This window comes from Gymnoscopelus braueri, assembly GCF_963280865.1.
Source record: "Gymnoscopelus braueri genome assembly, chromosome: 12".
NCBI lineage: Eukaryota > Metazoa > Chordata > Actinopteri > Myctophiformes > Myctophidae > Gymnoscopelus > Gymnoscopelus braueri.
In genome coordinates, this window is record NC_137614.1 from 22,921,034 (window position 1) to 22,939,067 (window position 18,034).

At 43.0% G+C, this 18,034-nt stretch overlaps 1 protein-coding gene across 1 annotated transcript in view; it reads left to right on the forward strand.

The window, feature by feature from the left end:
• The window catches only part of nol4lb (nucleolar protein 4-like b), a gene marked incomplete at its 3' end in the record, with an annotated part of 153,498 nt that extends 143,770 nt beyond the window's left edge, over nucleotides 1-9,728 (forward strand). The window contains exons 7-12 of the mRNA XM_080444655.1: nucleotides 1-457; nucleotides 1,222-1,404; nucleotides 1,893-2,081; nucleotides 6,625-6,738; nucleotides 7,578-7,815; nucleotides 9,475-9,728. The exon at nucleotides 1-457 is cut by the window's left edge and continues 13 nt beyond it. Coding sequence (XP_080300781.1) covers nucleotides 1-457; nucleotides 1,222-1,404; nucleotides 1,893-2,081; nucleotides 6,625-6,738; nucleotides 7,578-7,815; nucleotides 9,475-9,728 — 1,435 coding nt within the window. The remainder of the gene's footprint in view (nucleotides 458-1,221; nucleotides 1,405-1,892; nucleotides 2,082-6,624; nucleotides 6,739-7,577; nucleotides 7,816-9,474) is intronic.
• Between the last annotated feature and the right edge of the window lie 8,306 nt (nucleotides 9,729-18,034).

Genomic DNA, 18,034 nt, shown 5'->3' on the forward strand with positions numbered 1-18,034 from the left:
AGAGAGTGGTAGTGGTCTACCGGCCTTGACCCCTCCCTCCTCCTCGTCCGTAAATGACGCCTCCGTTGTCAGGGAGACGGAGGCCGTCAACGGCAACGGGGGTCCCGCCCCACTGGACTTCAGCACGCCCACTTCCTCCTCCTCCTCGTCCGAGGACCAGCAGCCAATAAACATGAGCGACCCGTCGCCCGCCAATCAGACGCCGCGCCTGCCCCTCTCCTCCGCCCACCTGCCCGTCGTCACGGTTTCGGCGGCGGCGGCGGCCCTGCTGGGCGCCCTCCATCCGGACGCGCCCGAGGAGCTCCGCAGGAAGTACCCGCTGGCCACCAAGACGCACGCACACCTCAGCCCACACGCACACCCCGCCCTGCCCCTGCCTCACTCGCACAACACACACTCACACACACACTCGGACGAGCTGCGACTGGACCGTGATGGCAGAGACTATGGGAGCAAGGTGAGAGACACACACACACGCACACACACACACACACACTGGAAACACACTGATAGAGACGTACATACATTCAGACATTATCATGGTCATGTGCACACGCACACATACACACGCACACGTGCTCACACACACATGCACATCCATTCAGCCTTCCCTGTTCTGCGCTCTCACCCACTCTCCCCCGTTTCCATAAGAAGGTAGAGAGGGATATGAGAGGTCGCAGACAGTGAACTGATAAAAGAAAAGAGACAGTCAGAGAGAGGCAGGGAGAAATGAGAGGGAGGTCATACAAGTGTAGTTAGGGCAAATAAAAGCGGGAGAAAGAGAATGGAGAGAAAGAGGGAGGGGGTGAGGACAGAATGCAAGACAAGACAAGGACGAGAGAGAGAGAGCGGGGCAGAGACAGACGGCGGTATAGAGGTTTTTCAGTGTAGCTGAAATGAATAGAGAAGACTCTCGCCTCTCATTGGTTAACAATGCACCCCGGCCTTGGTCTACCTGGCTGACTGGTACACACACACACACACACACACACACACACACACACACTGTGTGTGTGAGCGATGCATTGAGCGATCCATTGTGCTTCCCTGTCAATGTCGGGCAGTACTTAACAGTTTTGGCCTTCTTTTGTGTGTGTGTGTGTGTGTGTGTGTGTGTGTGTGTGTGTGTGTGTGTGTGTGTGTGTGTGTGTGTGTGTGTGTGTGTGTGTGTGTGTGTGTGTGTGTGTGTGTGTGTGTGTGTGTGTGTGTGTGTGTGTTCAGTCTCCGCAGTACAGCTCCGGGGGCAGCTACGACAGCGTGAAGATGGAGATGTGTGCTGAGGACCTGACCATGGGCCGTGGTGCCCAGGTGGGCGCAGACGATGACGACGATGATCATGACGACCATGACGACAGCGACAACATCAAAGAGGGAGTCGACCCTGAGAGACTAAAGGCCTTCAATGTACGTACACACATATACAGTATACAGTGGTTCCCAACCTTTTCTGCCCACCCCTATGACCGCTTAACACGCGTGTTAAGTAGTCAGATTGGTGGGCCGCGTGCATTTTCAGTGCATGTTTATTTTAATGATCAATAAATCAATTGTGTTGACAATTGTGTAGACCATGATTTTTTTGTATATAAATGTTTTATGTAATGTTATGTTATGTTATATTATCAATAATATCTCCCCAGTTATTTTGGAGCCCACTTGCAATATCCTGACGGCCCATAGGTTGGGAATTGCTGCTGTAGGCAAAAGTGTCTGCACGCGCACACACACGCACACACACACACACACACACACACACACACACACACACACACACACACACACACACACACACACACACACACACACACACACACACACACACACACACACACACACACACACACACACACACTCTCACTAATTTCACGTTGTGTCTATTTTTTGTTTTTCAGATGTTTGTGCGTCTGTTTGTGGATGAGAACTTGGATCGCATGGTGCCCATCTCCAAGCAGCCCAAGGAGAAGATCCAGGCCATCATCGAGTCCTGCAGCAGACAGTTCCCAGAGTTCCAGGAACGCGCACGCAAGCGCATCCGCACCTACCTCAAATCCTGCCGACGCATGAAGAAGAACGGCATGGAGGTATGTTAGAGGGTACAAGACAAACAATCTAGCCCCACTCGCAGCCTCTAGAGCATTGGTTCTCAAAGTGGGGTCCGGGGAGTTCCAGGAGGGTCCCCAGCAAAATGTGTTAATACAGCATCTCAATAATTTTAACCACTTTATCCATTTATACATTGGCTATAAAAAAAATAGAAGATATACATCTGCTATTTTTGAAAAGTTTAGAAAAATCTTGAAAGTGTTTGAAAAATCTTGAATAATTCATATTATTATTATTTTTTTACACAAATCTTCTCTTCTGGGGGTCCCTGGCACAAAACATTTTCAGATGGGGGTCCGTGGCCAAATATATATCAATTTGGGGGAAAACCACTGCTTTAGAGGCCGTGCTGCAAAAATAATCAGTATTGTTCATCCTCTGGGAAGCATGCCACCCCATTCGGATGCTATCAATGCATTGAATGGGACATTTATCACCTTTTATCAGACCATTGAATGGGCGAAGTAGGCGACATACTGACCTACCCGCGATTTATCAGACCATTCATTGGGTGTTATCAAGACATACTGACCTACCGACGGAGATGACTTAAAAAGTCCAGTTTCGGTTTTGGTTTTGGTTTCGGACCATGACGGAGGCGCGCAGTCTCAGGCGACCTGGAACCACACGAGGTACCACCGAGCGAGCTAAAGCGAGCGAGTTGCCGCCCCGAACGTTGTGACGTTCGCCTGAGCCTACTCAGCGCCGTTGGAGTTATGTACCGATAGGCACAGAATCGTAAGTCATGTTGTGGGGACTGCTCCGCCTCCGAGTAGGTCAGTAGCTCCTGATTACGCCCAATGAATGGTCTGACAAATCGCGGGTAGGTCAGTATATCGCCTACTCGTCGCCTACTCGCCCATTCAATGGTCTGATAACACGTGATAATCTCCCATTCAATGCATTGATAGCATTCGAAGCCGGTGAGCATGCAGGTGTATAGAGCATTCCATGGCAATCCAGCCAGTAGTTTTGACCTATCTTGTTTGGGACCAAAGTGTTGGATTGACAGATGGAGGGACAGGCTGGCCTGATGGACAGGCTAAAATAAATAATAGGTAATATATTAATAATATAACACTGATATTTGTCCGTGCAGCAAAAAACAGCAGCAGTATATATACTGTAGTGAACATGTGTTAGTATGCTGGATAATATCAGATCTGTCTCACTCAAGTTTCCTCCTGGTCGTAACGGCTTATCTATGTACTTGTGAAAGTACACAGTGAGAATCACAGGACAGGTTAGAAAGAACATACCATAATAACCAAGAGGTTAGGTGTTTGATTACCTGAGGACCCGCTTGAAAACGAGATGCTGCATCTCAAGGAGCTTATCCTCTAGTGATATTTCAAAAATAACAAATACATTTCTGTCTCCCTCCATTTACCCTTTCAATCCGGGTACGCATCTCTGTCCTTTTAGATTTCTTTGGCTATTCAAAAATAGCAGATATACAAGCTCATAGCGCGGCACCTGTGCCACGCTATGAGCTTGTAGATCTGTTATTTTTGAAAAATCTAGAACATTTGTGCAAAGCTTTGAATATATATTTTTTAAAGCGAGCATTTGTAACCCAAATCTTTGCTTCTGGGGGTCCCTGGAACAAAATATTTTACAAATGTTCGCTTAGAAAAATACATATTCAAAGATTTGCTCAAATTTGCACGATTTTTCTAAAATTGTAGATCTACAAGCTCCTGCTTTTGTGTGACGCTGTAGTGTGACCAGTGTGAATAGCCATTCAGACTTCCATACGGGCTGCAGAAATTTCCTCAATTCTCGGTAAGCGATGGAACGCTAAAAGCTGCAGGAGAACCGTGGAAACAATGGAACTCACTGCGAGATGAGAGACCTGTGACAGAAATCTCTTGGGTGGGCTTTTAGGATTGACAAATACGTGGTTCACACACGGAGCTGTTGTAGGTGGCTTGTTTTATTTCAATTGTTTGTACGGTGCTTTTGTTCCTGTCTGGGAATGCATCGGTTTGTTATTGAAGTTGCCACACGTTTGAAAAATGCTCCAGCTTTTGAAATTGAGTAGGAATGCAGCAGCAGCGAGACTTTGTAATATAATATAATTATATCAAATGTACACATTCAGGGTAAAACTACTTTGAAAGCTTTAAAGCTACTTTGCTATTGTTCTTACTACTGGTGCTATTCTTTATTCGTTTTTTGTCACTGCTGTTATTGCTGCCACAAATGTACAAATGTACAAAATAATTTTACTCTTTTGTACTTGTATATATAAGATTAGTACACAGTATGACAGTAACATAAAAAATCTTGAATTTCGAATCTTGAAACAGGAAAGAATGGAACAGGAATAAATTGCAAGATTCAGGCTGCGGTGTCTGCTGCAGTTCTGTACAACTCAGAGGTCAGGGTTCACTTTGACTTTAATTAATTGAGGAAACGTGTTTCTTTAAACATTTAAAAAGAATTCCAAGAAATGAATAACGCTTTGAAATTGACCTACAGTTTCAATTTGCTATTGCTATTTGCTAATACACTGTAGATGCAGGATGAAGGGTCCTCTACCACAGTGGTTATCAACCTGTGGGTCGGGACCTCCAGGGGGGTCCCCTCATGATTTTGGGGGGGGTCCCCAGATGACAGTGAAGTGACAATGTAAGAACTTTTAAGACCTTTAAAAAAATGTACTGCATCAAAAGTAATAGACAAACTATACAAAAAAATAATAATAGCTGATCTACAAGCTCACAACGCCGTGAGCTTGTAGATCTGCTATTTTCACAATATTTATCTGTGGAACTGAGTCAAACTAAATGTAATGCCTCAACTCCTACAATTCCAAGTGCTTGTCAAGGTGGGGGGGTCCCCGAGTTTAAATATGATTATTTTGGGGGGTCATGGCCTGAAAAGGTTGAGAACCAATGCTCTATTACTGTAGTGGTTGGATCTATGACTTCTACATACCATGGCCACCACTGTACTAATACTGGTTAGATAATGCTACCACTGCAATACTAATACTGTTTAGATAATACTACCACTGCAGTACTGATGTTGGTTCCATAAGATAATACTACCACTGTGGCACTAATACTGGGTATAAATAAATACATATTTCAGAAACAGAATCATTTTGGAAAACTTGACAATTTTGGAAAGGTTTAGGAACATTTTCACCTATAATGGCACGCCCAGAATACGGACGCCAGGTTGAAACTTGGTAAATACCACTGCAGTAGTGGTCTGATTGAGTTGTGATGGAAGATATCTATTTTGGCTCCCACTGCAGTGATGATGTATATATAGTCTGTATTCTTCCATAGATACCATTTTAATATTAAAGCTGGTATGTACAGTATGCTGGGGTATTTCATCACGGTTCCCACTATAGGTGTGTTAGTGTGTGGAGTGGAGTCTGTCTAGCAACAGGCCTGTCTGTGTCAGTATGATTATTATAACCAATATTATGGGCAAGCAGTGTGATCTCTGCTGCAGCTCGGTGGTCACCTTGTGCATTACAGTTACAATTTACAATTAGGTATTTAGAATGAAGCAATGGCATTGATTGATTGATTGATTGATTGAATACTTTGGGCTTGTTTCCATTGTGGTCCTATGTATTCAATTCATCAAGACATAAAGACATACAATACTATATAAGAAATCATCAATACTAGGAGCAATAAAGTATATTTACAAAAAAACAGTGGGGGGTAATTTCTCTTAGCAAGCCAGAAGACATGTGTAGGTCCAGTTGCAAATTGCAGACAGATGCTCTTTTACGGTGGCTTTGAAGGAGGGTACAGGTAGGGGCTGGGGAGTCACACTTTTGGATGGCTTGCGGCAGGGCATTCCACATTGTGGTGGCATAATAGTAGAATGAATTCATCCCCATGTTTGTGCCGAATCTGGGGGGAATGAAATCAGTGGAGCTCCCTCTGGTGTTGTGCCTGTGGGCGTTTCTCACTCTTTTGAAGGTAAATGGGCTCTGGCCCATTGCAAGTTGCTGTACTCTGAGCCATCCCACCGTAGCATAATGACCTAGTTGTAGTTTGATTAGTTTGTTTTGAGAGGTTTGTAGTTTTGTTTTTAGTGCCTTTGAGGTGCTCGAGTACCATGAGGTGCATGCATAGTCAAAATGACACTGAATAAGCGCTAGTGTCCTCAGTGTACTCCTACTGACCAACGAGGAGATCCTGCCCAAAACTCATGTTCTTTGGTTGACCTTCTTGATTACTTTTGTTGCCATTTTTTCACCAGAAAGATTGTCATCTAAAAAACAATATAATCTCTTTTTTCCTTGTGATAACATTGGCAACAAATGCCTGTTAACTGAACAGTGTGCAGTAGCCAGGACATTGCTGAAAAGTACTTGATATGCTCAATAAAGAAAAGTAAATAGTAAAAAAGAAAAAGACTAATAATAATGAGGAAAGCTACAGTAGGTGCATTATATTCCATTCAATCAAGGTTAAATGTGTACCGTCTCAGAGTTAAATGTATAACCAGGTGTAACGGTAATGTTGTGTGTTCTCTCTGCAGACACGACCCACTCCACCACACCTCACTTCAGCCATGGCTGAGAACATCCTGGCTGCTGCCTGCGAGAGTGAATCACGAAAGGCTGCCAAGAGAATGAGAATGGACACTTATCATGTGAGTGTGCGTGTGTGTGCATGGGATGTTAAAGCAGCTGTTGGTGGACTGAATTGTTGTGTACATGTTGATGGGTGTGTTGACTGTCAACACATCAAGCACAGCAGGACAGAATACATAATGGAATCTTGCCTGTATGTCTGTCTATGTCTCTGCTTTTCAATCTCTATTAATTTAACTTTGAATTTAACTCTTTCAGAGTCAAATTAGCCCTCCGTATTTAACAGTGTATTAATCTAAAAATCTTCAGGTCTTCTCTCTCCGTTGCAAGTCATCTGTACTTCTGTACTGTTGATCAGTTCACAGTTTAAACATGTTACAGGGACATATGAACATTACTGGGACACACACAGTAAAATCCTGAATGTTAATTGAACTCTTATGGGTATATTTGGTTAGATTTGTGCACTCTCAGAGTTACAAATGAATAAATGAACACTGAGGACTTCTTCCCTTTCTGCTCTCACTCCCACTATTGCACCCATTCTGGACAAGCCCCTATTTAGCTCCATAGGATAAAATCATAAAGAACCGAGTAATTATTTGCGATCAACAAACATACTGAAATACCCAAGAGGTCATTATGAGGTCATTATGACTCTGATGATGATGGTGTACTAATACAGTGTATTTATATCACATCATCTCACTCAGTTGACTGCAGAAAGTATAGCATTTCTATGATAGTAGTGTTGACATTGTTGCTGAGAGAATGGACTAGCTTTGGCTAGATAACTATCCATGGCAGAAAACGTATTGTACTATTTTGACCTCAAATGTAACATAATTGTAGTATTTGGCAATGGTAGTTGTTGAGTATTGTACCCTTCCCCCCTTAGGATGAGATCTCCCTGGACAAGCCATCCAGCGGGGGAGGAGGGGGTGTGAGGGAGCCTGCATCTCTGGCCCACTCTGCCTACTCCCTCGCAGCCTCTGCCTTCTCCTCCTCCCAGGACCCCCAGATATACATCAACGGAGCTGGACTCAGCTACGGTTACCGCGGATACGCTGGCCTGGGCGCCGCCATGCAACACCCAGTCTCCCTGACGACTGGCGCTGCTGCCACACAGAGCAACGGTGAGAGAAAGAGATTTGGGTGGTGTTGTGTAAAAGAAGACGTAATGCACATTGTTCTCTGATCTCTTGGTTTTAGATGTGCTCACTGCTCATTGTATAAGGAAGAAAAAGGAGGAGAAAAATATCCAGGGTGAAAAAATACCCCTATGCGTGTGGACCGGGCCTTAGAAAGTACCGCAATCTAATGATTATCTCACAAGAACAGCACTCCAAATGCATCCACCTTGTTTAGATTTTTTTTTTTTTTAAAGCCTTTATTTTTGACAGTGATAGTGGAGAGAGACAGGACATGTGGAGAGAGAGTAGGGGAATGACATTCAGCAATTGTCCAGTTGGCCAGGAATCGAACCAGGGACCCACTGATGAGGGCATTGTGCCCATGTGGTATAGGCTTTTAATCGGGCCTAAAAGAAATTTGCCCGACAAAAGTTCTAATGCTAATATCAAAGCAACCCGCTCCAAGTAAGTTTAATTAAGTTTTGTTTAGAAAGGATTTGATCTGAAATCGTAGTTGATTCAGACACATGGTAATCCACACGGCAGTAGAAAACATTTAGCGCCCCGAAAGACTGTTGACGACTATGGCTGTTAACTTTATTTACTGTAGCTCCAACACTGTCTCAGTCTCAGTGTCTCAGGTCTGTCTGTCTCCTTCGCTGGCTGCACACAGACTAGGTAATGAGCAATCTGGGAACCCAAAGCCAAATGAGAATGAAAAACAGCGCCCTCTGCTGTTTGTACTATCTCATGTTGGCTCTGGGACAATGACGACGCAGCACACGTGCGCAAAGGAAACCGGGGTTTTAGTCTGCCTTCACGCTCCACTTCCGGGTGGTGCGACTATGTTTTCATTCCCACTAACAATATTTCTACACGGAACACTAACACCACTTCTCCCAGAGAACATGGATCGTTTTGGTTATAAGCCCACTTGTTTCTATGATGAAAGAGCAAGTTAAAATGTGAATATCTTTCCGTGGTTTTGTCTGCTCCGCGGACGCCATTGTTAAATTAGTTTCGGCTTGTTTCGAGTAGGGAAGGATCAGCGGACACGTAAATCCCACCCACTACATTTGATTGGGTAAAGCGCGGCCTGCTTCCTGATCCGAAGGCACGCCCACGCCCACACAGTGCGTACACGTTATGACGAACCTTCACGACAGATTCCAACGCAGAGCAGAATCTGTTCTTGAGAGATTAGGTACTGAGTGACCGTGACGACAGCTGCTCTTCAGTTGCTCTCGTAATATAAAAGGCTATTAGGCTGCGCTGCTAGCCTATAAATGTAGCCTATAAATGTACTGCCCGAGCCCAGCCCGAACCAAACTGAAGTCTGACAAATGCGTGACAAATTCGGCCAGGCCCGGTGGGTCCCGGCAGGCTCGGACAGAAATCTTAAGCTCTAATGTGGTATGCGCCCTAACCACTTGGCTATGGGCACAGCCTATGACCGTATAATCTAAAACGCTTTATATGTCAGCTGTTTGTGTCTGTTTACTGACCTTTACTTTTCAAATCTCTCCTGCACTGCTTCCTGCCCCTCCCTTACTCCTCATCTATTTTGCCCTTTATTTTCTTTTACACATCCCTCCCTCCCCCCATCCCTGACTACTCTCATCTTATTTTGCCACCCATCCCTCCATGCCTCGCTTCCTCCAGGCCCTACAGACCTCAGTATGAAGACCTCCAACAATGGCAGCAGTAACTCCTCCTCCGCCGCCGTCATCTCCAGCAATCACAGCCTAGGTGGGCGGGGCAGTAACAGTGGGGGCGGGGCAGGGGGGGCATCGACCCAGCTCAGCCAACCAGAGATCACTGCGGTCCGACAGCTGATCGCCGGGTACCGCGAATCGGCCGCCTTCCTGCTCCGCTCCGCCGACGAGCTAGAGAACCTCATCCTGCAGCAGAACTGAATTGTGGGAAATGGGGTTGGGGGTGGGTAGGGATACGGGACACATACACCTTCACACACACATACATAGATATACCTCCCCCTTGTGGTTGTCTGTTGTGTCTCCATTCCCCCCTCCATTCGTCCCTCTGTTCGTCTGTCTCTCCTCCTCATGTTTCTACTTGATGGCCATTTAACATGGGGACCTCCTTCTTTCTCTCCCTCCTGTATCTGCTCTCTGTCAGTTGGACGTTCTGCTCATCCACTCTTCTATTTCCTCTCTCCGGTAAATTTCTTGGAAAGCGAGAGAGAGTGGGAGGTCAGGACTTTGGTCACTTTGTTTTCACTCCTCTCTGGAGAAAGGGAGAGGAGGAAAGTGGGAGAGAAGGAAGACAGACTCACGACCCCTCCATCTGTCCCCTAGCTGACCCCCCTCCCCCCCATCCCACCCATAATTTCTGCCAGCAGAGGGGGATAGAATGAAGAGAGAATTGCAAGAGAAGAGAGCACTTGGGATGTTGAGAGGCTTTTTCCACTCCTCTCTATCTCTCCCCACCTCTCATCCGCTCTCTCTCACCTCTCCTGTACTCTCCTCTCTGGAAGCACCTCACAATCACGGCCACGCTCCAAGCGAAGGAGCGTGGAAGAGAGGAACGGAGAGCAAATGGAGAGATGAGGGCGACAGGAGAGAACAAAGACCTATTGAAACTGTGGAAAAAGGAGAAGAGGAGGAGCAGGAGGAGAACAAGTTTATTTGAGCTGGCTGGAGGAGACGTGAAGAAGCCTGCAGAGCTGTTATTGATGATGCTGCTGCTGAGGGTTCTAACAGGAGACGACATTGCCCCCTTGTGGGCAGACAAGTGAAATTAGATTTTCTTTTCTTTTTTGCGGGTTTCGCACAGGAAGTCTTGGAGATTTATTTTCTTTTCTTTTCTTTTCTTTTTTTCAATTGACAGGTGTTCCGGCCAATGCCATTCTATCATAACAATTAAAAGAAAAATGACTCCCTAAATTAGTAGTACTAAAACTGTTTATTAAAAAAAAATCCAGAAATTGATTTCAAGTTCAATCGAAGATTGAACTTGTTGTGTTGTTAAGTCCTGTGAGCGTTTTTGTTTTAGTTTTAGTTCCCAATTGACTGAAGGCTGAAGCGGTTTGACTTATCTTAAAAGATGGCACTAACTAAATGGCAAAGACGCTCTCACCTTCTCTGAGCCTGGAGCGGCTGAATGGAGTAAAAACTGGAAAAGTGAAGAAAAAAAATGTTTTTGATAAAACAAAAGAGGAGATAACTGTTTTGTGCTCGCTTGTATATAAGCTCTCTGTGTCCTATAGCACTTTTCCCTCTACCTGACCTTGAAACCTCACCCTAAGTCCTCACCCCAAAAACCTTACCCTGAACCCCAGCCCTTTACCCAGGGAGTAACTCGCTACTTATGCATCCAAGACGCCATCTTGACCACCAGGAAATACCTCAGATCAAATCTGCCAACCATCTTCACTTCCTCAGATGTACACACACGAAAGTGTGCGCACACACACACACACACACACACACACACACACACACACACACACACACACACACACGAACACACACACACACACACACACACACACACACACACACACACACACACACGCACGCACGCACGCACGCACGCACGCACGCGCGCGCGCGCGCACACACACACTCGCACACACACAGTCACACAAACAAACAAACAAACACACACACACACACACACACACACAAGAGGTGAGATTCCCACCAGAAGCCAGTTTACCTTATCGTACCACCTGATGTCTTCAAGTTTTCTTTGTTTTTTTTAAGATATTAAAAGCAGACTGCTCAAAGACCTGTAACGTCAAAGCGATAAAGCATTTCATGAACTGATGTTGTGGAACGTGACCGTTTCCAAACAATGACATCTTCAAAAAGAAAGAAGAACATGAGAGAGACTTTTAGTTTTGTGCAGGTTCTGTTCAGTGTGCTGCTGTATATAATCATTTGAAACTGAAGACATTAATGATCCAAAATTCTGAAGGACTGGGATTGACTTTGTCCTTAAAGGGGAGGTGGGGAATGGCTGTATGGGTGTATCTTAAAGGGGAGGGGGGCTGCTAAATGTGTTCATTTCTGGTGGCAATTTTTCCTCCCAGATGTAAGCAAAACCTCAGCATTCCTTTGAAAACCCCCTCCCCTCCTTGCTCCTCTCTCTCTCTCTCTCTCTCTCTCTCTCTCTCTCTCTCTCTCTCTCTCTCTCTCTTTGCTTTCTCCCCCTCTCTCTCTCTGGACCTAATCTACACTTCTTTTTGTGGACCTACTGTACCTACTGTACCGGCTTTCTCGTTTTTCCTCACCTCCCTCTACTTTCCTCGCTGGAACTGTCTCTGATCTATTCTGATCCTGGTTGTTGGGACCAGAGCATGCAGGGAGGCACTGGAAGGAGTTCTCTCTGTCTTATTGTGTCTGTTAGACTTTTTTGAGATGGCCATTATTATTGTTATTATCATCATTATTTTTACTACTATGACTACAATGATGATGAACATTCATGTTGCTGCTGCTATTTAAAACCGGACCTTCTGCCATAGACCTGAAACCTCAATGAACGCCGGGCGTTCGCTAGCCAAAACGCCCAACCAACCCTCCAACCAACCCACCGACCTCCATTTTAACCTCAACCTTAAATGCTTAACTCCGCTGTAATGCAGTGAAAACAACACCACAGAGAGGGACCTTTTAACACAGACCTTTGAACTTTAACAATTGTAAAGTCTTTTAGAGAACACATAACAACACACCGTCATTCTACAGTAGTTCATCATTCCAGTTGTTCCTCTTTTCTTGGAATTCCAGTTGGTTGATCAGTTTCTTCTTTCTTCATAAGGCTGTGTTCTCTGTTTTGTTTTTTCACCTTTCTTATGGTGACTATACCTCTATCTGTCTCTTTGGTTTGTTTCTTGGTTCTTTCTGTTTTCCCAGCAACATCTGCATCCTCTGGAGGGTATAGGGAGTGAAGAGTTCCCTTTGCAACCTCATAAGGTCACTTCAGAACAGGAGTACAAGAACTCAAACCGCTCTGGGGCATAAGAGACATTTTTCTTTTAGTTAGAATCAATAGTACATTCAAAGATTTTAAACTCTCTTGATGTTTCACCCCCTCTGAGCTTTCTGTGTACCTGTTGTCCTGTTCTGGGTTTTGGCCAGAGCCTTCTATCCAAAAGAGATGGAACATTGGTGCATTTGGACCTATTTGAATCCTCCAGTGAGTCTGTTTTCTTTTTAATTTATACTTTTTTTTTAAATACCTAAAATAATATTACAGTTTGCCAAGCAATACCAAAATTTGGCTTTACTGGATGGAACTGAAATTTGTAACCTGGAAAATGTTGTTCGTCAAGAATTGTATCTAGGTGCTTATAATTGAAGATTCCAATTATTTATATGGTCTAGCTCTTTTAGATAATGTCTCTGGGCCCAGATTTCGCACTTCTACACAAACTCTGGGGGGTGGGATTGAATAATGTTCAGAAACGGGATAAAATATATGAATGCAACTCCTACTTTCCTCTGGAGGCGGATTCTTGTCAGGAGGATTTCAACTGTCACTCTACTGTGGTTTTTTACTGTGCTTTCTACTCAGTCTGACTGTGGTCGTGGTCGTGTCACTGTAACTTGCTCCCTTTTTTGCACACTGAGCGAAGCAACAGTCATCTGTGAATTGGTTAAGGGGGGCAGTCTCTCCATGTGTTTATGTATGTGTCCCAGGAAGAGAACCCCCTGTGGTTGCACGACTGAAAACAAGATGTGTGAACTGAAAAGGAAGAGAAGATTAAAAAAAACAGAAAGGAGGAAGAGGTGTTTCTTTTTTGCAATGCAGTTGATAATCATAGCGCCCCCCTAGTCATTTAACAGTTTGGTGTTTTTGGCGACAGTAGTGCTGCGTCTGCTAGCTAACACAATGTTGGTCGGACGGTGAAATCTCTTTAATCTTTCTATCATCACTGCACCAGATGACCGGCACATGTGGGCTACTGACCAGTACATGTTTTTGGCATATTAAAGCCATGAATTCGGGAGGTGTGATCACATACTGTACATTCACATCTGCATTCATTGATGCTTGCCCTGAACCTGTGAAAGCCGTACGGCAAAACCTCCTTTCAACTTTTATCAATGTACGTCTAAATGCAATGTAAAAAATAATTAATAATCATCCCATCAAGGTTAGAATTGTTCAAAATCTTCAGAAAATGAAATGTAAAGTATTTAATTTATTGAATTTATGGGTAGATGTAGAATTAGTAAAAGTTTATTTTTGTTTGTTGGTTTTGTTCTTGGTCTGAAAAGCAAGACGCTCTGTTATTGCCCAGTTGCAGTTAGGTTTAAAATGTTTTGATTTAATGAATGACACAAAATCAAGAGAAATATGCAACAAAAAAAAAGACCCAGAGGTTTCTCATCCTCAGCTAGGAGGAAGAGAGGAGGAGAGGTCAGTGATGTCACAGGAGTCAGTATATTGTGGTTTGGAAATGCTCAAGCCTTTGCTACATTTATTCAAATTTTAAAAAGGGAGCGCTGTTGGTTGAACCCAGCTCTGACAGGGCAAATTCTATTCTGTTTTTGCTATCAAGGTGGACACAATCTGCATCAATTTATTTCTCTAATATATGAATCCCACATATTTAGTACATAATTGATATAATTATTTTTGTATATATAAGCTTATTTTGTTTCAGTGCTAATAGTTTATACTACAGTATGGGTACAAACTAAAACAACTGTGTTTGCTCACCCTGATTATGTGCGTGACATCAATGACCTATCCGTCTCTACTCCTCCTTGATCCTCACTGTGTTCTCAAATACTGCCAATGTTCGGTTGAGGCTGCCTGGACTGCCCTGTGGGTGGGGCTTGGCAGAATTGAGACAATATGATTGGTTCTGTTGTGTCAGGCAAGCTCAATCAACCACTGAAATTCCTGTTTGGTGGGTTCTGCCCTGGTTCTGTACGCGCACACACACACACACACACACACACACACACACACACACACACACACACACACACACACACACACACACACACACACACACACACACACACACACACACACACACACACACACACACACAGTAAACGAGGATGGAACCTGTTCTCTTTTACCTTCTTGACAGATGATATTTCAATCACTGCTGCTGACACATCTTTTTAGCCACCGTTGGACGAAAACCGTGTATCTCAAAAATGCTTGTCAGGATTATTTTTTAATATACTTTTTCTCATTTACCAAGAACCTCTGTGTTACCAATTTCAGTCAGCCTGTTCATTTATAGTATACAAACTTAATTCAGGCCAAAACAAGACTATAAGCATCATTATCACATTGACAACCCTTTTTAATTTATAAAATGTGAGTCTGAATGTCGTTTATTTGCCCACAAGGGTCTTTGATGCTTCTTTGACACATATTAGTACAATATAAAAGGGTGAAAGAAAATCGAGTTAATGAAGGTTTTTATGCAACACTTTCTTTTTTGACACACTCCCGATATCCCACAGCCTTCTGAAAAGGGTGGACTGCGACAAGAAAGATGGACCGAGAGGCTCTTGCAGGGGAGAATGAGATTATTTTATCATTAACAATGAACATGTCCTAAACTATCCGGGCCCAATGTGCATGTCACATGAACCCTAGCTCCCTTATTCTGGGCTTGTCCTAATAAGCGAATAGTCTGCGAAGAGATAGAAAAAAAGTGGGGATCAAGTATAAACTCCTGTTAAGAAGCCCTGTAGTAAGTGAAGAGACTTACCGTTCTCCTCCTCTTCCTCCATCCACCCCTCCCTCCCTCCCTCATCTGGCTAAAACTTTTGCTTTTATTCTCTATCTCTGTGTACTGTGTAGTTACCAACACTTCTGAGGCAAATTATTTTTTATAATAGTCAGTTTACTTTCTGTGGAATTGATTGTTTTTGTTTTGCATAATGACACCTGAAGGAATATCCCCGCGAGTACAAAATAAACAAATGTTATTTCCACACAGACTAAAGCAAATGCTTTTGCATTTGATTTACTGAGAGTTACACCTAGTAGTTAATATTACACCATAGTCTGTGTGGTGATCTGGCTTGCGGACTTTGGGGATCGTCCCATTGGTCTCTTCATGCCAGACAGCCTCAATCAACCACAGAAAGTGTTTCTGTGTTTTTGCACCCAGGTTTGATTTTCCATAAGCCCACACACTGTATAAAAAATGTAAAATAGAAGAAAGAAAAAAAGAAAAAAAAAACATAGGCAAAAGACAATCTTTGAAAAGGTGTAATTTGCTCACTGTTTGATCCACATTCTCTGTGTGCAGCTATTATGTACAGCTGGACAGACTGGGAGAATTTTAGCCATAATCAACACGTTCTTACTCCAAAACGCCTCTTCTTCCTGTTGTTATCTCTTCACCAGGCCAAACCAAAACGGCCCAGCGCATTTCTACCTGATTTCTATTTTTTATTAATTATTATATGATTATTATCAATGTTCTGATTCTTCTTAATGTTATTATTTTATATATATATTTTGTAGTGCGAGTAAAAGTGGTCTTTTTCGGGAAACTATTTTGTACAAATGTTCCAACATCTCTCAGATGAGGTCATGTATGCCTGTACTACACATTCCAAACAAGAATGTCACCTCAGTTGTCACAACAACAGAAACGGTAACCATGGACCTGACCAGCACCACGGTATACTCTCTTAAAAGGACATGACCTTTTTACAAATATCTGTGAGGAGTGTTATTTTGGAGGACAGAACACATTCTTTGGTGCTTTTTGTGTCAAACGTGATGATACATTTACCTGCGGTAGTGGTTGTTGATTGTTGGAATTCATCAATAACGTCTGATTCAAAAAACAAGGCTGCCGGTTCTAGATGGTATTTTCATGCTGTAATATAGAGCAGGAAAACAGAATATTAGGAGATTCAGTAAGGCATAATACACTGGGCCTTGTGCTTAAATAATGCATGGTATTTTAAAGCAAAAGCAAAATGCTGAATAGCATTTTGCTGTTGGGATCATATCCTGCATTGATTTTCTATAATGAACACCTAGCCGTGCATCATCACACACACTGTACACAGTAAAATCCTGAGTGTTAATTCTGTCCATGTGGTTCCATTTGTACACTCAAAGTGGATAGATTAACACTGAGGATTTTACTGTGTATTATGTACTCTTGTCTCAGACGTATCTCAAATTTCCTACTGAAAATCACACTTCCTTTTTAAGAGTTTGCCTTTTGTCCATAGAGATCCATACAGTTTTATCACTGTGATGTATTGATCTGTGTGGACTTAAATGTTTTCTCTGACATGGGGAATCTATCCTCCACAATGCTCAAAGAATAAGAAAGTGCTCAAAGAAAGGTCACACTGTTTTTTCTGACCTTTATCGAGCAGAAATAGAACATCTTTGCTTGTGAAAAAAACAAGAGCTCAAAGCATTTGAGGAGAACCAGTATTTAAAAAATGCACCAAACAGACTGGATGTCACAGTTTCATTGTAATTCTAAATGGTCTAAATTATGTAAGGTTGAACCAGTTTATACCTCATTGACATCAAAGACTTTCTTGACAAATAATATAATACATTGGAAAAGCTGCATAGGTGTGTCCAATCTTTTAGAGTCAAATTTTGTAATTGTTTGTCTACTGTATAATTAAATTAAATCCGTGGCAGAACAATTACGTGAATTTCAGGTGCATTACAGTGATTGTTTTAAAGGTTATTTAAAATGGGAATTATGCTTTGAAAATAGCCTTATATTGCTGTGGGCTAAATTCACAGACGTGGACCTTGGCTTTGACAAAAAAGAAATAATACCCGTAATGATATATTTTATGAAGACGTCTCCGTTATCAAGATCTCTCTTTAGGATTAGCTTTGATGCTTGTGAATCTATTTGTGTGAATGGAATTAATGATTATACCTTATGGTATAATGGATGGTTCTATGGCAAAAACAAACGTTTCTCCTGGGCAGATAGATGACCCATGGTGCTGGTCAGGTCTACGAATGGTCACAAACTTGTTTAAAAAACACAAAGATAATGAAAAGTCTGCTTCATTCAGACAGTTTGCTCGATACACACACACACACACACACACACACACACACACACACACACACACACACACACACACACACACACACACACACAAACACACAAAATACTAAGATACAAAAAAAATTAAGAAAAATAACTGAGCTTTTTTTATTTTTCTATCAGGGCGCAATGTACAGCTTGTACTACTGTCAAATCAAACAA